This window comes from Diplotaxodon limnothrissa, linkage group LG17, assembly GCF_057381915.1.
Source record: "Diplotaxodon limnothrissa isolate DT_005_m linkage group LG17, D_limnothrissa_male_GT1.1, whole genome shotgun sequence".
Classification (NCBI taxonomy): Eukaryota; Metazoa; Chordata; class Actinopteri; order Cichliformes; family Cichlidae; genus Diplotaxodon; species Diplotaxodon limnothrissa.
Window position 1 is genome coordinate 21,484,123 of NC_140612.1, and position 23,739 is coordinate 21,507,861.

The 23,739-nt window shown below is 40.9% G+C and overlaps 1 protein-coding gene across 2 annotated transcripts in view; it reads right to left on the reverse strand.

The window, feature by feature from the left end:
• LOC146614977 (SLIT-ROBO Rho GTPase-activating protein 1-like) overlaps nt 1–22,364 on the reverse strand; it is a 39,790-nt gene extending 17,426 nt beyond the window's left edge. For both annotated transcript variants that reach the window (XM_085376707.1, XM_085376706.1), the window contains exons 1-5: nt 22,298–22,364; nt 7,237–7,432; nt 5,431–5,485; nt 3,749–3,856; nt 1,050–1,112 (exon numbers count right to left, since the gene is read on the reverse strand). In XM_085376707.1, the coding sequence (XP_085232833.1) occupies nt 1,050–1,112; nt 3,749–3,856; nt 5,431–5,485; nt 7,237–7,432; nt 22,298–22,364 (489 nt within the window). The remainder of the gene's footprint in view (nt 1–1,049; nt 1,113–3,748; nt 3,857–5,430; nt 5,486–7,236; nt 7,433–22,297) is intronic.
• Nucleotides 22,365–23,739: the final 1,375 nt, after the last annotated feature.

A 23,739-nucleotide genomic window follows, 5' to 3' on the forward strand; every position in this document is an offset into this window, starting at 1 on the left:
CAGAAAAACTGTAATGCCAGCTAATGTTTGAAAGGTAGCATCTACTAATGTGTGAAAAACTGCAATGAATCATTTTTGATAACTGGAAATGAGGCTTTTGAAGTGGCCCACTCCTCTTTAAAGAATTGTTTTAATTCAGCCACATGGGAGGGTTCTCCAGCATAAACTGCGTGTTTAAGGTCATGCCGAAGTATCTCAGTCTGATTCCAGACTATGTCTAGGCCACTCCAAAACAGCTTTTTTTTTGCAGCCAGAGGTGAACTTGCTGCTGTCTTTCGAATCGTCCTGCTGCAGGACCCAAGTGCCCTTGAGCTTCAGTGCACAAAATTATAGCTTCAGGATTTTGAGGCCGCAAACATAATTAATGGTTCTATCAGTCGTCCTGAAGCAGCAAAGCAACCCCAGACCGTCATACTACCACCATCGCCACAATTGACTGTTGGTATGATGTTCTTTTGCTGTGTTAATTTTATGTCATCTGAAAATGTATGTGTGGCAAATGTGGAAAAAAAAAACAAGCCAATTCAATTCAATTATATTTGTATAGCGCAAAATCACAACAACAGTTGCCTTCAGTGCAACCAGGCTCAAAGAGGGGCAGCCATCTGCTGTGACTGGTTGGGGGTGATGGCAAATGATTTGGAGTGACTAGGAAATCAGGAAGGGGGTAAATACTTTTTCACAGTGCTGAAGATGCAGAGGTGGGAGTGGGAGGGGCAGTTAGTGAGCCAACAAAAGACTGTCAGACACTTGCTGTTAGTGTATTTAATGTGTCATTTTTGTGCATGATTATTGTGCAACCCATTATTGAGGAATGACCCCAACACCAGCTATAACAGCTTTAAAAACCTGATTGAAATTTTACAAGAATCCTTCCTTGGTCTGGTTTTTTACTGCTTTATTACCTGATTAACCGTAAATGAATGAAATGTTTAGAAGTGCATTCTTTTCTTGTTGCATTTGTAGACCACATAAAAATGTGTTTAACACTAACACATTAAAAAACTTGTGTCTTAAAGCCTTGGAAGAATAACTTTTGTTCCACTTACGGTGTAAAGCTCATTCAGAAGCTTCATGAGGTCTTCCTGAAGCTGGAAGAGGATCTCCTTACTCTAAAGCACACAAATGAGAAGAGAAACCTGTTACCAGCATATTCTCAAATAAAGACATTCACAGATTTATGCACCATTTTAGAATTGTCTCTTTATACAATGACACTTACAGGAAACAATCCTCTAACAACTCACATCTTTTTGACCTGAATGATCACAACATTAACAAGCATAAGAAGGGCCCCGCCTACGTTTGAACCCAGGACCCTTTTGCTGTACTAAGTGCCAAGCCAGACGCATTATAGGTCGTTTGAATTTTTCTCTGTGTGAAAAGAAACCAAACCACAAGGAGAAAGCTCATCAACCGATTTGGACCAGAGTAAACAAACTTAATTCATTTTAACTCCTACACCCAGAAAAAAACAAATCCTCCGGACTTTGAGGTGATAATTCTCCTTTCATCCACTTCATACTCAAATACAAGCGGAGGTCACAACTGAGAGGTGATCCTGAATCTATGTTTTATTTTATAAGTAGTTTCTCTGAACTCCTTTATAAGTTTGCTAAAGAAAGTACTGTATAAATTTATTATTATATTTTATAAATAGCCTAGTTTTGACTACTGTAATTATTAATGCTTAAATCACTTAATTTTTAAGGTAAAACATTTAAAAATTCACTTTTCCCGTGATACAGCTGCTTTTTATAGTTTTTCAGAGAACAGCTGCCCAATCACATTGTCACTTTATAAATTGTTAATATAAACTACGGATTATAGAAGTGGCTCTAAGCACAAGTACCTCAGTACTGTGCTCGAGTACAGCACTAAAGTACCATTAATGTATTTTTACAGTGCTGGAAACCATCCGTGTGCGCAGACCTCTGGGGTTGTTATTTTTTCATACGGCTTCTTTAAGTCGCAGAGTTGATTTTAATAAAAAGTAAAGTCAGTATTCCCCTGAGCTCTGCTGGAGTTTGGCAAATTAAACACACACACACTGGTGTACTTTTACCCGCCTCCAACTTTAGCTTGCCGTGTTCATTATTAATCTGGCTTCCGGCTCGTCTTTTATTCATGCTAACTAAAGTGCAGCTACTGCCAGCAGCTATAAACAGCAAGACCTCCATCACATCGCCGCGTCCTCTCAGAAACTCTCCTCTGAAGAGGAAGAGACAGACAGCTGAGTGGCCATGACAACACCGACAGCCCTGTGGCCATGGCGACAAGCTCAACTGATCTTTTCTCAGCGGGCGCTATGGGAACGGGATTCATCCATCCTGGGATTCCTCAGTCATTTAGCATAATGTAATATTAATGCTGCCACATAGCTCTTTCCCAAACTGCTCGGCTGTTTAATGCATGAGACAGAAATCCAGTCTGAGAGCAGGCAGCGGAGCGCGGCTTGTTTCATTTATGAATTCATTTGTTTGTGTGTGGTCAGATTCATTTATATATCTGCTGCTGTTCAGCCTGCCTGATGGATAACCACTGTTTCTGTGCAGGGGCACACACACAGTTGAGGGAGAGGCGCTCAGATCCTTTGCTTAAAGCAGCTGCTAATCAATATTCTGATGGCAATAAAGTATGAGCTGACGTGATGAACTTAATGAGAATGAACAGCTGAGCTGAGTTTCAGCTTGTTTTTTTGCTCTCAGACTCTGAGTTTGCTGTTTTTCTTCTGATAGTGTCTCAAAAACATTCTTAAAGGCAACTAGAGTGCATCAGTTTGTAAGTTGCATAAAATTTTGACCGAAAAGTCCTTTGATATTAAGGAAATGTAGCAATTACAGAAACATTCTAAGGAAAAACCCTTTTTTTGGAAATCATTTGAGTGAGATGGATACAGGTAGATAGGCAAGGAGATAGTGAAAGTACCGTGGTCAAACGTTCAAAGTAACTGACAGTGCACAAGGCGGCTGAAGGAGAGAGTGCAGGCAGGGTGGAGTGGGTGGAGACAAGTGTCAGAAGTGACAGGCGACAGAGGGAAAGCAGCGAGAATGAAAGGAAAGGTTTACAAGATGGTAGTGAGACCTGCTGTGATGTTGGGTTTGAAGACGATGGGACTGACAAAAAGACAGGAGGCTGAAGATGATGAAGACATTAAAATCTTCAATGGGAGTGAGAATGCAAAAATAAATGTGAAGATTTGACTGGTTTCATCGGAATAATGTAACGACACAAGTCAGCACAACACTAACTTTTGTAGACTTTTCTGTTTTGTTTTTGATACTAACTCAAAAAAAACAACTGCTTATTGATCTAATGGTACTTCTTTAACTTCAGCTTAGAAGAATCCACTGTGGTGCTATTGTTACATATTGAATAAAAGTGAAAACTTAAAAGTTGTGTAACAATAATGTCCTAAAGACAGGAAATCGACTTTTCTGGTGCAGCAACAAACCTCATTCTGTCGTATGTAAAAAATATTCCTGCACTGATTTTCATTATTCTTAGATAAATAAGGTTTTTACGACATATCAACAGAAATATAATTATGAGACCAGGCTACATTCATTTATTTGACAAAGTAAACAAAATTAGTCTAAAAATGCTCCCGAGCAAATACATACAAAGCATTAAAAATAAAGACCTCTGTTCTTTTAGAAGTGGAGAAACCTTTACTAACAGACTAACACATGAAGGATATTTTGTTTGCATAAATATCAAAGTATATAGTGATGATAATCTTGCTCACCCTCTTCAGCAGGCGGGCCGAGTCCTCGCTAATGTGTGTGAGGCGGGAGATGACGTTGTTTAGGTAGAGGTCACTGAGGGTGGCATGGTCCTTACTCTCCCTCCTCACCTGGAAAACAGAGATTGGTATAAAAGAATGTAATAGTAATAATAATAATAATAATTAATAACAACAGTAGCAATAATAATTTACTAATAATAATAATCCTTGGGGAATTATACAAGATTCTGAGAACTATTCTATTCAGTGCAAAACTGTAGGTAAAAAGACTGAAAAAGAATAAGTGTATTTAAAAATAAATAAATGTGGTTTTAAAAATTATACAATGCATAAAAGCATTAAGGGCAGACACACATCTTTAGGACATGACTGGACTTAACGGAACGCCATTTCCTATAGAACAGCTATTGCACTCCTTTATTTACAGCAGAGTTCTGATGGTCCACGGGGAAGAAGCTGTTTTTAGCTCCGGCTCTTTATGTATCTGTACTGTCTGGTCTGTCTGGAGGCAGCAGGTTGGACAAGTGCAGTCCAGGGCGGGAAAGGTTTTGCATTATTTTCTTTGCCCTGCTGAGATACAGAGAGCTGGAGATGTCCTCTAGAAAGGGCAGCTGATGCTTCTCTGGGTGGTGCTGATAAACCTCTGCTGTTACCACACTGTGATGCAGTACACTCTCAAAGTGGAGCGTTGGAAGGCCACCAACAGTTTCTCCCTCTGTGTAGTTCCTTCAGAGCATTCTCAGTAAACCTGGTCTCTGATGGGGTTACTGCTGATTCTCCACGATGTTGGTTCCCATGAATTTGAGGAAACCCTGACGTAGAAGAGGGCTAGCAACACCCAGATAGCTCTCTGTATGCTGACTCACCTCCACATATGAATCAAACTTTGTCGGAGGTTTCATCCTGTTAAAAAGGAGTTTTTCCTCCCCACTGTTTCCAAGTGCTTGCTCAAACAGGACTGCCTGATTGTTGAGGTTTCTCTCTATTATTTAAGTTCTTTACACTAGTCTCTTGAGGCAACTGTTGTTGTGATTTGGTGTTATAAAAATCTAATTGAACTAAATTAAATATGTGTACAAGGCATACAGGAGAACTCAGCACACAGCTCTGAGGAGAGCCAGTGCTAAGTGTGATGGTGGCCAGCATTCACCGTTTGTGGATGGTTGGTAAGGAAGTCTTTAATCCCAGTACAGATGGGGGCGAGGGGTCTAGGTCACATATTTTACCAACCAGTATATACGAGACGATTGTGGTGAAGGTGGAAGAGCATTCCAGGATAATTTCCTGGGTATTCAAAATGGCTCAATGAAATCTGGAGGGCTGTTTGGTGCATGAGCTCACTCGTGCAGGTCAAAGTTAAGAGGGAGGCAGTTTTTGATGTATTGAGATACAAGTCTCTCCAGACATTTCATGACTACTGATATAAGTGCTATTGGTCTGTACTCGTTTAGACTGTTGATGGCTTGTCTCTCTGGGACAGGAATTGGGAACATGTCAAGGAAAGATTGAAAGGATTGAATAAAACCTCTAATAGTTGGTGAGCACAAGCTTCAGCCACTTTGCTAAGTACAAGATCGAATGCAACAGCTTTTCTTACATTTAACAGCACATGCCTCATTGTATATTCATAGCTCAGAGATTTCAAAAAGACTTTGAGGAGATTCACAAAACCATAAACTAACCTGATTTAACAGCAAATACCAACAGTTGACTGGTGAGAGCAGATTCTGGTCCTTTCTGGAAGAGGGAAAGTGAGAGATGCCTTAAACATAGCAAAAACACTCATTTATACAACTTATATGTGGATTATTAAAACTGTGTGGAGAGGATCATTTAGATAAAAGATAAATGCATTTGAGTTCAAGCCCTTAATATCCACTGTTGGCCTTTTCTTTTCCGTTAAGTAGCTATCCTATGCTTCATTGACAGATAGTAAAGGTTTGAACAAACTCCCCGGTAAACACATATATTAGATCAGTGGTTCCCAAACTTTTTTTGCTGGGCCCACCTTTGTTTTACAAGAAAAATGTTTGCGCCCCCCCACCACCCGCACAAACACATCCTCCAACCACACACATCCATATTTTGTTTTCAAACTCCATTGCGGTTTATTTCACACCTCAAACATTTAGTAATCTGTTTCTGATGTGAAATAAAAATTTATTTTAAAATTTATGTGAAATAAAAGTATTTAAAGATATTTTGTGCTTCATTTTAAGAAATTTTCTATCAACAGCCTGTATTTGAATGCAAAATTCTGAATCGTATTTTATTTTTATTTATATCATTTCATCATTACTTTATTCATGACCTAAATGTATAACGTCCAAATACCCAGGTGCCGATGTATGTTATAGGATATATAACATTTTTTAAAGAACAGAGAGCAGTAACTAAAAAAAAACACCAATGCCTTTTTCTTTTTCTTTTTTAAATGGGGGCACATGAGGACCAAAAACAAACAAATATCAAGAAAATTGGCAAAGATAAGAAAAAATTATAAACCTATAACCAACAAATATTAAATATCTTAATATTGGAAAAGTTTTATTAAATTTGTTGTATTAAAATACATTTAAAGTACCTCGAGCAAACATACTTATTCTGAGTGGAACTTTTCAGAATCATGTATATTCAATTATTTTATCATTGTAGCCATTAATTATTTTTCTTATTTATATATCACTGGGAGGTTTTATATATATTGAAGTAATTTATCTGCAAAATAATAACTTACTATGTGGTTAATCTTATTCTGGAGGGGCAAGAGCTTTAGCTACAATGCTAATAGAAGCTATCAAGCTTTTTAAAAAGCCTACTTAAAACACTTTTCTCCATAGTTTTAAATGTTTCTTATTGATGTGAAGTGCTATAAGGCAGCGGTCCCCAACCCCCGGGCCTCGGACCGGTACCAGTCCGTGAGTTGTTTGGTACCGGGCCGCGAGAGTTGAGGCTCACGTGTGAAATGTATAGTTTTCAGGGTTTTTATCGGTTTTCAGCGTTATTTTGTTATCGTTTTTATCGTTTACTCGGTTTTCCTTGGTCTTTTCACGTGTGTTATGAATAAATTTTCTTTTTTTCGGTACCGGTACTAGTTTTATTTTGTTGTATTTATCCGCAACACCTTAAAGGCCGGTCCGTGAAAATATTGTCGGGCATAAACCGGTCCGTGGCGCAAAAAAGGTTGGGGACCGCTGATATAAGGGATTATTAAAATGAATTAAAATGAATAAACTTGACTAATATCTTTGGTTCAAAAAAACATGGGAAAGTAAGTAAGTAAATTAGCTTAAGCTTAGGCTAACAGCTAGCAATAACCAACTCAGTTTTAAAGCTCCAAAAGTTATAAAAAATGAATATTTATGGTAAAGTAAATCCCTGATATGTCCCCTTTCAGTAAATACATTTTTGTGTGTTTCATTTAATACACAAATATGTGCCCCCCGAAACATGCAAACATGCATGCGTACTCAGGTAAGCAGGCCTACTTGTATTGCTGATGATCTTTCGTGCTGCGTGTTTTGGCCATGAACCTCTCGGCTAGCTTCTCCAGGTTTCTCGAATACTCTGTTTCGATTTCAGCCTTCTTCCTGAAGAAATCCTGGAGGTCCTGAAGCAGCTGGACCCGCATCTCTGTCTGCTGCTCCAGACAGCGCTGCTGCTCCACCAACTGGGTCCGCACATCTGCACACGGATAATTAAGAAAAAAATAAATATACTTAACGAATATTTGTTTTCGCAATCGTTTCTGTCCGCTGGTAAGTTAGACCTAGTTGTGTGGAAAATTCATAAATATATATTAATACTACATACACCTATACAAACCAAAATGAAGCTTGAGACTTGGCGACTCTTCCAGAGTTTTACAGATTAAAAAGAAATCTGTAGGATCACCTTCTTTTTCTCAAAATTAAAAACATATCATAGTGATGCTGATGTAATGCAGTTGTTACATCATGTTGTTTCTGTTGGCTGACTTTATATAAATAAAAATATAATAAATATAAATACATATGTGAACAAAGGTCTGACTCTTCACATCCTTCACATTTAAAATAATCAGACATTCAAAGACCGGAACTGTTGGTGCTGAGATAAAGCAGCATTTATTTTAAATAATGAACACATGCAGTGTCCAGGAATTAAGCTAAACTGAAAATAAGGGTTGCAGTGATTAACTGGAGATTGCCTGAACTCCAGAGCAGTGTCTGCAGAGACCTAGACGTGAGATCAAAGATTGCATCATCCTGCTCCAACCACATCCTCCATGTAGCATCACCTGCCTTAACCTGCTCTGCACAGTGATTCAAGCCACTGGATGGGGCAGACTCAAACAAAGGAGTATCACACTGAAACCATCAAATATTTTTACATAAATTTATCTTGCACCATGTCACTCCTGATTCAGAGTTTAATATGCAGATTATATTCTATACTTACTGTAGTAAATGCTTTAAAATGGTTTCAGTGATGGTAAATTTGATCACAGATTTGTCAGTCTACCAGCCACATATGTCACTGAACTAGAAGTGATATACTACTGAGCCCACTTTGACCTTGAGACTGATACAAGCAGTCTAAAAACAACTTCAAAAGAGAAAATCGTGATCCCAGGAGGACATGAGCACACCAAGACGTGAACAGGTCAGATTTAAATAGACAGGCACTGGGTAGCAGCTGCTTAATGATCATCTAATCAGTTAATTTGGTCAACAGAGAGGCAACCACTGAGAGACAACTCATTTTTTTTTATCCCTTTCATCCAAGAGAATGATTTAAAAGTGTACAATGCACTTGCCCTTTTTTGTAAGCTCAGCCGCTGATATTCAGCCGCTTATTTCAGCTTGGATTTCCAGGAGATTGCTTGTAGTTGTGGTTGTCCTCAAAATCATTCAGCTGCCTCTGCAACAGTTCTTTCAGCACTGTTTGCTGAACGCTCTCTTTAAAAGTGGGACTCACTGGAGAGGCAGCTCGTTATTGCTTTATTGTTTATTTGCCACAAACTGGGCCTGTATTTGCAGAGGAACGCCTTTTATATGTTATTAATGTTATTAAGAGAACACAGATTTCTCCTGCAGTGAAAGAACAAAGTCTATCGCTTAGGCGACCGCTACAGTCAAGATAATGAGTTTAATTGATAGGTCTGGTTCTGGTTTAACATGCTAAACTGCAGCATTGATTAACTTTAATTAACATTGCTTAATTTTCCTATTCTTCCTCATCTTCACTCTCTTTGTCTGTTCTACCTCGTGCAACTGCTGATGAAGATGATGACCATTTTTCCTCTGAGGAGTCACCTTGGACGACATCCTGTGACCGCATTAAAATCATTATACCTAAAAACCCACATTGCAAGCACACACAAACACACACTTTGAGTCCTACAGCGTGGTAAAGCCTGGCTGCATGCTTCACTGCTCGTGCCATTTCAGAGCTCGATCAATCTGCAGCAGCAGGAAGAGCGAGCACAGAATACACAGTAACTCCACCTGTCTCTCTCACACACACAAAACACACACACCAATCCCAGGGCTCTCTATCCACTCCAATACCTGTTGTCTTGGCAACCACACACTGTGTGTGAACCATGTGATGAGGAAGGTGAAGACAAGAGCTTGCATCTGCCGCATCGACACACACACACACACACACACACACACACACACACACACACACACACACACACACACACAGGGGTGGAGAGTTTTATAGACTGACCATTTTTCTGTGGAAATCCATAAAAACATGTGCAGCAAGCAGTGTGTGTGTGTGTGTGTGTGTATTGATTCTGGCATTGTTTGATGTTGTTTGCTTACTAATTTAAAATGGCTGCCATCTCACGCTGCTCTCACACATTGTGTTGAGCCGCAACAATTTCATATGAATGAATGTCTGCTCCACTGCTCCGAAGCTGCTTCACATCTTACCCCGGGCAGGGGGGAGAACACTCTGTTCTGATTGGCCCGATGGATCAGCGGTTTAATTACTTCTTTAAGTTGGTGTCGATGCCACGTTCACTATGTGTCCTTTAAACGCTAATTATGAGCAGCCAAGTGGAGAAGAAAGGTCTCTAATGTGCTATTCCGGGTCTAAGACATCGGAAGTGTGGCGACGGGGAAACAAGCTGCTACTGAAAACCATAAATGGTTTCATAATAATAACAACATATTAGATTCTGGTCTGTTATGTGGATTCATGTCTGGCTCCAGAAGGGGGCCACAATTTCCTGCTTCCAGATGATTTTATCCAGCACTAGATTTCAGAATTTCACTTTCACGGAGGTTTTTTCAAATGGAATTCCAGGATTTCTGGGCAATGAGGGGAGATCCAGGAAGTGTTGGAGGGATTATACATCTATCCTGGACTGGAAACAGGAAGAAGCAGATGTGGATTATGCTGAAGAGAATATTTTAGGAAGCCTGCTGCCATTATAACTTTGGATATGTGGAAGATCATATGATGCTAAGACTCATATCAGATTATCTATGCTAATCTTGGGTTCCTGGTTTCAAAAATAATGTCTATTTTGTTCCATCATGTCACATTTTTTCACAAGTGGCAATTCTAAACACGGGCCAGATTTCACTAGCTGGGACTACATTCTCATTTTAGGTTTGACAGCATTTCTAGTAGGTGATGGCAGATGGCTTGAATAGAGACTGAGGTTTGGGGGAGGCCTCAGAGGGGACTGGTAGTGTCTCCCAGGCCAGACAGATCCCCAGAGAGGGCATCCCCTAGAACAGGGGTTTCCAACTCCAGTCCTCGAGAGCTACTGTCCAGCAGCTTTTAAATGCATCTTTGTTCCGACACACCTGAATCAAATGAATGGCTTGTTACCAGGCCTTGTTGCCAAACTTGATGGCATGCTGAAGAGGTGATCCAATCATTTGACTCGGCTGTGTTGACAGTAGCTCTCGAGGACTGGAGTTGGACACCCCTGCCCTAGAACCAGTAATGCTTGTATGTTACAAAGGTTGAAGACTGTTCCAAAAAATATGACTGGCAGGCAGGCAGGTTTGATAAGCAACGATAAGCAATCATTTGCAATGATAAGCAACCCGTGACCTTGATGGGGTGGTCAGGGATTCCATTGAGTGGCGCATGTGCTGGAAAAATTTGGAAGGAATGGCAGGAGAAGAGATCAGAAGAAATTCTGGACGATGACAGACATTGATAGAGGAATAGCGATGCGACTCAACTCTTAACAGAAACTCTGCTGCTGGGCGCATGCTGGGATTTTTGATGCTCCAGGTAATGACCCAACGGCTTGTGAAGAAATGTGAGTTTGTCTTGAAGTAGCTGTCCTGAATGACTGTGTCCAGGAGAGAGGGTTTAAGTGATGCTAGTGAAAGCATTTGAGAAGTGAAGGTATGCCTTGAGGAATTATGCACACTGTGGAGTCCGGATCTCCTAAAAAAGAGGCGCAGCTTTTATTTGTGTGAGAAAGCAAGAAAATAGGGAGCAATGGCAGAGAAACTGACAACGCAGTGCCAAGAAAAGTTTGCTGCTGTTTACTGGAAAGGAGGGATAGTGGAGCAACAAACTGGCAACCCGGTGCCAGTTTGCAAATGATGGACAGATGGCAGAGAAAGAGAAAGTTTGTCCCTCTCTCTTTTAGGACATGTTGTAACTGGGCTACTGTCCAGCCTGAAACCTTAATGGAAGGATATTTTCGAGTTTCGAGTTTGTCCTCTTTAAATCGAGTTTCGAGTTTGAGATTTGAATCTGCCAAAGGAAGGGACTGAGATACTTGGGTCGAGGCTTAGAAAAACCTCTTGGCTTCAGGGACCAAATTTTCTTTTCACAGACATCATGAGAAGGATATTCTTTCATTCTTTTAAATGGATTTCAGTTAAAGTAACATTTTTAAACTACAGGGTGGGCCATTTATATGGATACACCGTAATAAAATGGCAATGGTTGGTGATATTAAAGTCCTGTTTGTGGCACATTAGTATATGTGAGGGGGCAAACTCCTCAAGATGGGTGGTGACCATGGTGGCCATTTAGAAGTCGGCCATCTTGGATACAACTTTTGTTTTTTCAATAGGAAGAGGGCCATGTGACACATCAAACTTATTGGTAATGTCACAAGAAAAACAATGGTGTGCTTGGTTTCAACGTAACTTTATTCTTTCATTAGTTATTTACAAGTTTCTCTTTGTTCACAGCCATTGACATGTCGAAGAGGTTAACACGTGAGGAGCAGAACGAAATTGTGTTGATATCGGGTGAACGCAGTAACCGGGTCATTGCAGCAGATTTCAATGCAAGACACCCTACAAGACCACCCATCTCCCATGCTACAGTTAGCAAACTGCTTGCTAAGTTTCGTGAAACTGGTTCCAAAATGTGGACGCAAGAAAGCCCACAGCGTAGCACTCGCCACATGTCACTGGAGAGTGGCATTAGTCGAACATCCCTTCGGCAGATATTAGCTACTCACAAATGGCACCCTTACAAACTCCAGCTACTGCAGCATCTCAACGAGTATGACCCAGATCCCAGAGAATAAAGTTACGTTGAAACCAAGCACACCATTGTTTTTCTTGTGACATTACCAATAAGTTTGATGTGTCACATGGCCCTCTTCCTATTGAAAAAACAAAAGTTCTATCCAAGATGGCCGACTTCTAAATGGCCACCATGGTCACCACCCATCTTGAGGAGTTTGCCCCCTCACATATACTAATGTGCCACAAACAGGACTTTAATATCACCAACCATTGCCATTTTATTACGGTGTATCCATATAAATGGCCCACCCTTTAGTGCCAAATCACAACAACAGTTCTCAAAGTGTTTTATATTGTAAGGTACAGACTCAACAATAATAAGAAAAACCCCAACAATCAAACGACCCCTTTGACCAGACACTTGGTGACAGTGGGAAGGGAAAACCTTCTATTAACAGGAAGAAACCGCAAGTGCAACCAGGCTCAGTTGAATAACTGCAGTCACTTTTCACCTGTGCTAGTTGGTCATTCTGTTCAGTTAAATGAAACCTTTGAAAATATACAACTATGCAGAGAAAAAAAGGGCAGTGTTAGTAGTTATTGTTTATTATGCTATTACACTGACCGGTTTGAAATTTACCATTTTTGAAACCTCAAACTTCATCATCCTTTTGAAAGCAGATGTGACAAACAAGGAGAAACCCAGCGACACTGCACGTTCACACAGCAGCAACTTGTTAATTATACACCTGCCCCACCATATGATTAGCAAGTCACTACCATATGAGTCACACCGTATGAGTCATACACCGCTTTACTCTATAAATGGGACCACATTTTACAAAAGGAGCATCATTTTGTGTTCAATAAGACTTGAAACTAGACAGCACCAGTGTGTTTGATGGGCTACACTCCCATACATCCCACTATATTGCAACTGAAAGAAAAACAACTGGATTCTCGCCAGACTGAACATTTTTAAAGGATAGGACTTTTTATTTAGAGGTAAATGTAAGCTGATGCAGTATTTATTATTTATAACTGTTTTGTGCAGTCGTACATTGAAATGAGAACATACGACCATACAACCACATTTCTATCCACTGATTTATAGTAGTAATTATTAATGGCAACGACTGAAATATATAATTAGAAAAAAGGGGTTTTGTGAATTTCAAGTGGTTGTTGGTAGCTAACTTTAAAAATATAGCCTTTTGAATTCAGATGATTCTTAGTGACAGTTTTATAAATACAAAGCCAGATTTGATTTAAGAGCTCACAAACAGAGTGACCTTCACAATGTGATAATAAAATATTAAAATAATGTTATCCAACATCTAACTTTGAAAGTTTTAAATACTGCAATATTCAATTTATCCAACAATATTAAACTTTCATTATTTACTAGTTCGGGTACAGTACAAAGTAGGAAATGTTTAAGTTAAGGGTCTATAACATAAATAATATAGATATAAATATAATATCGACAATAAAAATCAAAACTTTTCTGTTATTTTTAAATGTTATCTTTAGTTATACACACTCACATATGTTATCACCATGCACACACTTTCTCGCTACTCCAACACCAAACACTGAAACATGATGCAGTAAATTTCTTTATTTCATTAATAAAACAAACTGTAGGAGGCTCTTTCTTTGCTCTTCTTGGAAATCCATTTCACACTTTCCACTGGGATTTCTGATGCCACATCAAAGAGTTCAAACGCTAACTCTGCCTCCAAAATGATGTGAGACTGCGTCTTTACACAAACGTGCATCAAAGGCAGTGATACGACCTTTTGTTGAGTTAAAGTCCTCCTTGGATTAAAACTTAACTGCAATCAAATTTAAATAATACAAATATTAAACAATATAAAGACGCATTCAAGATGAACTATCAATTATTTTTATTTCTGTTGTACCTTTTGTTGAGTCTGAAAGTCAAAATCAGAATCAGTCCAGCTAATTTAACTACAATTTGAACCTGGAATTTTATTGCTCATTTAAAGAATAATTTTTAAACATATACATAATTTTATATGTTCATATTTTTCTAAATCCCACATTCCCCTCTGCAGTCCATCTCAAGCTTTTTACATGAAATTTATTCATGGTCACCTGATTTGCTAGAGGCACGGCCAAATTTTATAAATTCAGTTTTGATCAACACGTGTACAGAAGCCCTCTGCTGCACAGCTGAGGCACCTGCAGAATATTTCAGGATTATGTCAAAGTGACTCGATCAGTTAAGAATTGATTAAAACAAGAGGAGCTAAGGTGTTAAATTTTAGCTGTGCACAACCTTTAGCAGCTAACATCTTCGTATAGTCTTCTGTGTTACACTTCTGCTCTCCTGCTTTGCTTGTTTTCTACTCCAGTCACCTGCCTGCAGTCATATGACGTCCTGCTGTGACGAGCAACTTCAATGCCACGCAGTCTCAAGGAAGAAGACCTTACAATGTAGAACATGGCAACTTTCCACATTTTCAATTCCAAACTCTCCTTTTGCTTTATACATCTATTAACAGAGTTCTTCTACTGCAAACGAACATTGAGGCAATTTACAGTAAATTCCAGGATTCCAACCCTGCAATCCAATCCATGTAAGATTTATTTTCTAAACGATAACTGTACTTGTTTTTGTGAAAAATGTCTGATATGTGTTTGAAATGGCGGCAGAGCACATTGTCTGCTAATCAGAAGGTTGCTGGTTTCATTCCTGTTAGATAGACCGCAAGCATAGAAAAAAGTGCTTGTATGAATGTGTGTGAATGAGCTTCAAGGGCTCACGCAGAGTAGAAGAGCCACTTATAAACAGAAATAAATAAAAAAAGTATCTAAATTCAACATTGGTTTTGTAAGTAATGAAAATTGTTAACTAATCTGTTACACTACTTATTATATTCCTTTCACAGTACTCTGTAATGTGACCTGAAATGCACTGTCACACCAGTTAAGAATATTAAACTAAAGCTACAGTCCCACACACTGACGTAAATCCGGATCCGAATGAGGACACACAGGATCTTTCGTTTCTTTGAACACAAAGCAAAGCTGAAAACTAGCCCAAAGACACTTCAAAGCGATCGCCACAGAGATTCTACCGTGGAAACAGAGACCGGTACAAATGGAGGCTGCAGGCCTGACTGCTCATCACTGCCTCTGTTATGCTTATTTTATGGTCCTGTGGTTGTTTCAGTCTGGGGAGGTTTTTGTCAACAGAGATAAGTTCACAAACACGCTCTGTGCCAGTCCTCCAGAATCCCAACTGCAAATTTCTCAACATGGATGAATGTAGTTGTTGGCAAGTGGGCAAGAAAAAGGAAAGGAGCGACAGTGGAGTTCACCAGGAATGTGAGACGCAGGAAATAAACACCAAAAATAAAAAAGTACAGCATGGAAATTTCAAACAGTGGCTAAAGAGGAGATTTTGTTTTTAACTGTTGCTCTCTGTATGTTATAACTTCGCTATTCTCCACGGCTGGCTTACAGACCAACAACAGCTGTAGCAAGAGTGGCCCACAGACCAGTCGCAGCACATAGTTCATATACTGCCTCCATCAACAACTCTCTGCAGGTAGACCGGCAGCCCTTAACTGCCAACACTAAAGCATAATTTAGCTGTTACCCGTTGAAGATCAGGCTCTGGCTGCAGGACTGGGGTCCGCATGCAATCCTTACATCACTCATGCTTTCAAGGCGACCCCCCCCCCTCCTTTTTTTCTTTTTTCAGCATAAGTAACAGCATAATTGTAACTGTAATGTGATTACTGAATTTAGAACAGTACCGTTACACTACCATGTTACTGAAAATGTAATATGACTACAGTAACGCATTACCGTGTAGTGCATTACACCCAACACTGTTAATCAATGAGCAAAAAAAGTGGGGCTATTATTTTGGTGATATTGCAAAATAAAAATCAACAAATCCAGATTTGTTCCAAAATTAATCAACATAAGACCAACTACATTAACCCTTTGCATTAAACCACATCAGTTAAGAACAACTTCTTTTAATATGTAGCAGTAACAGGAAGTGGGCCCCTTTTACGCTTGTGTGGAACGGTACTGATCAGTACTGTGAGGCAGTGAGGCTGCAAAAACAGCCGGACAATGGAAGGAAATTTTGGAAAAAAATGACGGACGTTTCTGAAAAACTGCAGAGAACAATTTAAGGTAATAATAATTTTTTAAAAAGCCAGACAACCCTGAAGAAAAATCTTTAAAACCAGCCAATACCAAAGAAGAAGGTTGCTTGAAGAGAGTATGATAATTAGAAACATTCCCATCTCAGGTTATATCAGGCAACACTGAGTCTATTCAACAATGCAACACAAAGTTGTTTTACAAGCAAAGATTTAAAAGGAGGGTACAATCTGGTTTATTCTAAAGAGAAGAACACAAAGCCTTACTTTGTCTAATATGACAGGAAACTAAGTGTTGTTTGGATTATTTGCATTTTTGACTATAATCAGTAGATCTAAAAACCAAACACTTCGTGATGAATTAACAAAAATGTCCTAAAGAAGATGTCTGTGTTTCTGTGTTTGCTTTATAGGAATACAAAAATATGAGGCTTGCTTTTGCAGAAGAGAAGGAGGATTCAAACAGATCCACCGAGGAGGCGAGATTATATAAATGAAACTTCTTGGCTGGGATCACAGTCAACTGAGAGTGAAAGAGGATATCCGCCGTGCGTACCTTTTGATCTCTGAAATGCCTCTTCTTAGAAACCTCCTCGCGTGTCCTCGTAGCACCCCGACGACTAGACTCACCCTCTTTGATCAGACGAGCTACAGTCAGCGCAGAATAACGTAGTAAAACACTGACAAAGGGGAAAGCATGCAGGAGTTACCTAGAGTGTAAAGAATTTGTCTTGTTAAATCTGTGGACTGATTTGATCTGAAAGCTCCCTGGAGCTCGTTTTATTCCTTTTGCACCGGGGATGGCGTGCTCGGGTCATGCACAGTCAGAGGTCAGAGCACAAAACCACAAAATAAGAATGAAGTGAATGTATAATTATTGATACATCCATTTTATTTGTTCAAAGCGACCTTTATTAGAGTAATAGTCAATTTAAATGCTTCTTAATCGCATGAAAACTTTTACGTTTGTGCATCTACACACCATCAGCATCATCCTAAATTTAGATTACCTGCGTCTCTGTTATGGAGTCCTGGATAAAGTTAAGTGAGATTAATTTTTAATCACCTTTGTTGCTCTGTGTTTGTGAGATTAGAGCATGGACGAGATCCCAAACGGCTGAGAATTGAAAAACAAATAAAGTAGAAAAAGACTGGTTTATGCACAAAAACCTGCCTTTTTAGTTAGTTTATTTAAAATTAGGACTTTGTGTCAAAGAACAGACCTGCATTGACCCACAAGGCTGTCTTTGTCAACAAACAGAACAGAATACAACATATTTTATTAAAAATTCAAGTTTATGTTTGAACACTGAAAAAAATCTAAATCTACCAGTCGTCACAGTTTTATATGGAACAAAATGAAAAAGTACTGCATGTGCCTGCAAATGGTCATGTACAATATACAATAATAATAATTTTAAAAATAAATCAGCCAAGTGAAATGACTCATTTTAGCAAAAGGGGCTTTAAAAGATCTTCATATTTAAAACTGGGCCACAGTAGTCTGTAGGTTGGTAATGGCTTACGTACGTTAAAACGATCTCCAGGGGCTTTATTCAGAGTAACAGCCCTTCTCGGTTGGTCTCCTTTCTCATCCAGAAGAGTGTGTTCAGCTTTGGCGAACTGGGTGTTTAACTCACTAGGCTCAAAATGGAGAAAGAAGCTAACAAGTAAATCGAATAAACCCTACTGTGAAAGCTTTGGAAAAGTGATGTGGAAGTAAATTGGTGCATGTGTCTTGACTTAATTCTGTGGTTTCTCTCTACCAGCTTCTCAAACACTGAAGATTTGTTTTGTAACACAATAAAATGTGAACTATTTTGCACTCTGAGAATTTGCAATGCGATTTCACCATTCTATACATTTTAGAGACCAAATTACTCCTCTTTCTGTTTCCAGTTGGCTGACTTCCTCTTTCTTGTGTACTTCCTTAAAATGGCCGAAGACATCTTTCAGATGGTTGATGAGGCTTTATGAATTATTCTTCAAGAATTATTAATCATGGCGACTTTTATCTATCTTGACCCTTTCTTTGTTAATTTTATGGAGAAACCTTTTCTGTGCAAAAGTTGCATTCGCATGAGCTTTCATTATGTGCTTCTAAAATTGGAGGCACTCAGACTTGTTTCATGCATCTGTGCAGTAATGGCGACCTGGCAGTGAGAAGATCAGGCCAGCTTCAACAGGCGCAGTGAAACCCTCAAATGGCCTTTAGGGAGCTATTTGATTGATCATCATTCTGCAGCATGATAATGAGCCTCACCATCCAGCTAGTCATAAAGAACTGAACTACCTTCAGCTACAAAGAGTCCTACTACTGATTTTTCAGGCACTCATAAGCTATTTTCACACATGAACTCTGGAAAATGGCTGGACAATCTGGTCAATAAAGCCCAATGTTGTACACAAAACAGGACAGAGCCCACTTCATGCTGGTTCTCAATACTGGAAATGCTGAGCAGTTTCATTCCAGGCTGTTTTCCAGTCAAATACCTGCTCTATTCTTATTTTACTGCAACTGGACATCACAAGAACTTTGTGCAAGAGAGCTGGGAGGTCAAAAATGGTTTAATGTTCAAACGGACTGTTTAAGAACAGCTTTGGAGTAGGACTGGAATGGCACAAACAGACTGAAAGCTGAGTGTTGTGAGTTCTTTGTGTGAAAGATCCAGACACTAACAGTAAGAAACAAAAAAGAGCTAGAACGAGTAGTAGTACCATCGACATTCTTCTGCACTTTTATACTGTTGTGGTGAAATCTGGGAACCCATTGATTCAGTCTGGTTACTGAGCATCTTGGACTAATAGCCAGTGTTTCGGGACTTCCAGGGCATAAAGATCGCGATCCAACACACAAAGGTGTAAGCTCTACAAGTAGAAATTTTATTCTTTTGGAACATCAAGCGTGGACATCGCCTGTCTGGACCGAAACTTCCTGCCTGTTAATAGTTCAACTCTGAATGCAGAAAAATATTTTTAAAAGGGTTAAATCCTCATGTGATAGTTGGCAATGCTTTTGATATCTTTTGTCACCACATGGATAGCTTACCTGCATACACTGATATCTCGCTCAAGCAAATCAAGACAAACAGCTACAAATACGAAATTTCATGCATCATCTAGAAATTCTGCATATTCTTCCGATTATAGAGAGTAAGTGTAGTTCAAAAAGGGTAGGAGAAGGCAGGAGGAGGTTTACGACACCATCTGACCATGTGATGTGCAGCATCAGTGAGGTTGAGCCACCTTCATGTCACACTTAAAGGAACTGCTCGGCCATGAAAACCCATGCAATGAAGCTCCCGGCACACGTTTTTTTTGTTGCTGATGTTAATGTCAGAGAAGGCTTAAAACTGCGTAGTTATGGAGTCAGCACAACTCCGCTCTGTAACTTTACCTGGTCTACATGGCCTGAACTAAACAACGCAGAAGCACTGGAGATGCTTTGGCCCAAGGTGTACCCTGCCTCTTGTCTTATTACAGATTGGAGAGGATCTGGTCTTTAAGGACCCTGAACTGAATAAGAGCTTAAGAAAAATGGATGGTTCCTGTCCCTGGAGCTATTTGTACTAAAACTGCTATCTGGGTGGGGATCTCTAACCAACATATTGTCCCTATAAAGTAAACAACATGCTGCTAAAGCTGACATTTTAATACATTCATATCAGCAGTTTTGTATTTCAGACTTAGCTCTGTAGATACAGGAAAGTGGATGGTGCCAGAGTATTTACTGAAAGGTTTAAGATCTTTGCACAGATCAAAGAAATCTAATTCTTTAACAATATGCTGAACAGTTTTCTGCCTCTGCTACCGTCTCTTCTATCGCACACTGCCCTGAAAATGCAGAGACAAAACTGCTGCAAGCCCTCTGTGCTGACCTGCCGAGCACCTTGAAAAGTGACTTTGTGCCATTATCCTTCAAACCATCCTCACGCTTGCCGTCCTATAAATACAGCATGTGTGAGCATGATGTCAGAAGAACAGGAAGCTCACGCCGTGGTTGTTACCACGACAACCAGGTTCAAGGACACAGGGGCAGAGTAGTGCTGGATCATCATTAAGAAATTCACACACAGATGAACGTACGTGCACGGTGATCGGGGCCTCTCATTTGGCACTTCAGAGCATTTAAAGTGAAGAGTCACTTCCTTCCCTCTTCTGTAATTATTCACCTGTCTGCCTGTCTGTATGTTGGTGTGTCTGTCCTGCAGGTATGCAGATGTGAAGTTACTAATCAGCTGCGTGCAGGCGCAGGCAAAAAAAAAAAAAAAACCCAAACTTGCAGCCGTTGCAGCAGGAAACACTTTATATCTGCCTCTCCTCTCCTCCTGCAGAGCTCCTTTTTTCCCTTTCCCCCTCCTTTTTCTCATTAAAACGTTCCTCATCTCGCTCGTTCAGCCAGAGGAAGCGTGACACGCTGGAGATGAGGTGACGGGGTGAGTGTGCTCAGTGCAGTTCCAAATATGTATTGTCAGCACTGTGCATAATCTCCACCACTACCTTTACATCAGGCTCAACTCACCTCAGTGAGTAGACCCCACCTCCCCAGCGGCAGCAGCCACCTCCTGTGTATACATTACACACCACCTCCTGCATCCACCAATCAGGAGGCAGAGCAGGGAGGCAGACTTGGAAAGCACATAGTTACAATGGTGGATCTATACGTTTGGCTCTCGGCAGGAGGCGACAGGGGCACCGAGATAGTCGGCCGTCCGGAGAAGGAGGAGCAGCAGGGGGCTTTATCAGAGCGGTCATTATGATGCAGGGCATCCCCGAGCGCGTTCTGGCAAGACGCCAAGGCGAGGGCACACAAACACAAGCAACCACAAACAACACACAGTCACACACACACACACACACTCCACTCTTGGGGGCTGTAATGGCCACTCTCCATTAAATGTAATCACTCAAAGTCTGTGTCGATTCATTGGAAAAGGTATGAAACACACACACACACACACACACACACACACACACACACACACACACACACACACACACACACACAGGGCAGAGGCAGGATTCTTGAATGAAGGTGCTTGGATTTTGAACATTTCCAAAGATTCGGCATGTGATTGAGGTGAGAAAACATGAGCGGCTCCTTTTAAAGCGTGGGCGTAGGTGACAAGTGAAGATGGCAGCCTGAGTGTGAGGAGCCATGTGGAGCTGCACAAAAATGAGATGCTGCTGGCATTTTGCAGGCGTTTGAATGAGGCTGTTAAAAGGTCAGACATTTGGAGGTAAAGAGGAACACACACACAAACACACAGACGTAGACACAGGTGGATTTTGGCTGATCTCCCATCATCCACCCTGCTTCATGAAATGAAAATGAAGCAGCTTGTAAAGAGCTTTTCATAAAAGGTCATTTGACTCGCCCGCCCCATCGGAGCAGGGATGGAAGGAGGAAGAGGAGGAGAGGGGGTTGTCCCACAATCATGGAAACCACTATTTAAGAGTTTTTCCCAATCATCATCATCACCTGAGCGTGTCCCTGGGGTAGGGGTGCACACACACGCTGCTGCAGTCACAGTCTCAGAGGAATACAAATACCAGACAGCCACTTGCCTCAGATCTGAGCGTAAAACCACACACACACACACACAGACAGTGGGTGAAAAAGATCAAGAGGATCTGCAGAATACATACACCCCTCTTCTTCCTCCTCCTCCTCCTCCTCCTCTCCCCCTCAGGCGCCATGCAGCACTCAGGATGAACCCAGAAATCCTGACGTCTCACGGTGAGGTGTCAGCTCCCCTACAAACACACCCTGCACGGGACTCAATGCATGAGCGGTGAACGTGCTGGCACACAGGTGTGTGTGTGTGAGAGAGAGTTTAACGTGAGCATGCAAAGGTGAGAGAAAAAAGGGTGGGTGTGACAGGGAGATTTAGGTGCAGATGCGCGTGGAGATGTTCACACATGACGAGAAATCAGCTTACCTTTCACATGGCTCTCGTATTCAGCAAGGATTTCTTTGTCCTTCTTGCTTTTGTTTGAGTTTGACATGTCGCCACAGCGCAGGTGACTGACCGGCAGGTAGACAGGAAGAAGAAGAAGAAAAAAAAAACACACAAGAAGAACAAGAAGAAAATTATTTCCCTCCGCGTGCACCGCCCGAGGCTTCACCCGCAAACATGCTCGGATCCATCCAGTGCCGCAACAACACAGCCAGCAGTGGCCCCGCACCTCTCCACGCTGAGGAGCAGCAGCAGGAGGAGGAGGAGGAGGAGGGGGGAATCACGCACACTCAGAGAGAAATTACCCACTCGTGACCGCAGACGCCGCCGCCGCCGCGAGGACGAACAACCAGCTGATTAAACTTGGAAAAAAAAGAAAAAAAAAAAAGAAGAAGCCCGACTTCACCGCGTGCAATCACACTCGCGCGCGTGCACACGCATGCACCGGTCTGCAGGGAGGGAGGAGCGGGAACACGCCCACTAGGTAGACGTGCGCTGGACCACACACGCATACGCGCGCGCGCGCACACAGAGGGTCGAGTGTCCCTGTTTAAATGTTATCCTCACCCCGCCGTGACCGGCACGCGCAGACGCACCAGCCCTGCGCGCGTGCAGATAATTCCAATAAGGGGGGAAATAAATAAATAAATAAATGAAATGCCGGTGAGGAAATGGGTGTGTCCGCGCGGTAGGCGGAACCGGATGCATGATTGACAGCTTCGGCGGCCAGTGAGTCAGAGAGAGAGAGAGAGAGAGTGTGTCCAGGAGCATCTGTTAAAGAAAATTACATTCAATTTTTTCATGTTTTATTTCTCCAATTCAGTAGTGCTAAATCACAACAACAGTTGCCTCTGGGTGATTAATATTGTAAGATAAACCCCCACAAAAATACAGAAAAAACCTCAACAATCAGATCAGTGAGCACATGGCCACAGAGGGAAGGAAAAACTCCCTTTTAACAGGAAGAAACCTCCAGCAAAACCAGGCTCAGGGAGGGGCAGGCATGTGCCGTGACCTCTTGGGGGTGTTTAATCTTTCTATTTAAAATGATATAACAACAACAATAATAATGAGCTTATAGCACTCTGTAAACTCCAGAGAGCTTCACCAGCAGGATAAAACAAACACTGGAAGACAGTTAACTGTGGACAAAGTAACAGAAAAACACAGAAAAAGCAGTTTGAAGGAAGTCAAAACTCAAATAAAATCAGGAGGATCTTTAGCTTCCGACTGGGCCCCTGGAACAGACTAGAGACCTCTGCGGTCTGTACAGGTGCATCTGGCACTGAGAGGTCTTTGTTGTATACTGATAAGAGAAACCTGTCTAAAACACTACGTATCTCTGCAGTCACCGTCAAAAGAATTTCTAAGATGACAAATACATGAATGTATGATTCTTTGCAGGAGATCCACAGAGGAAGTAG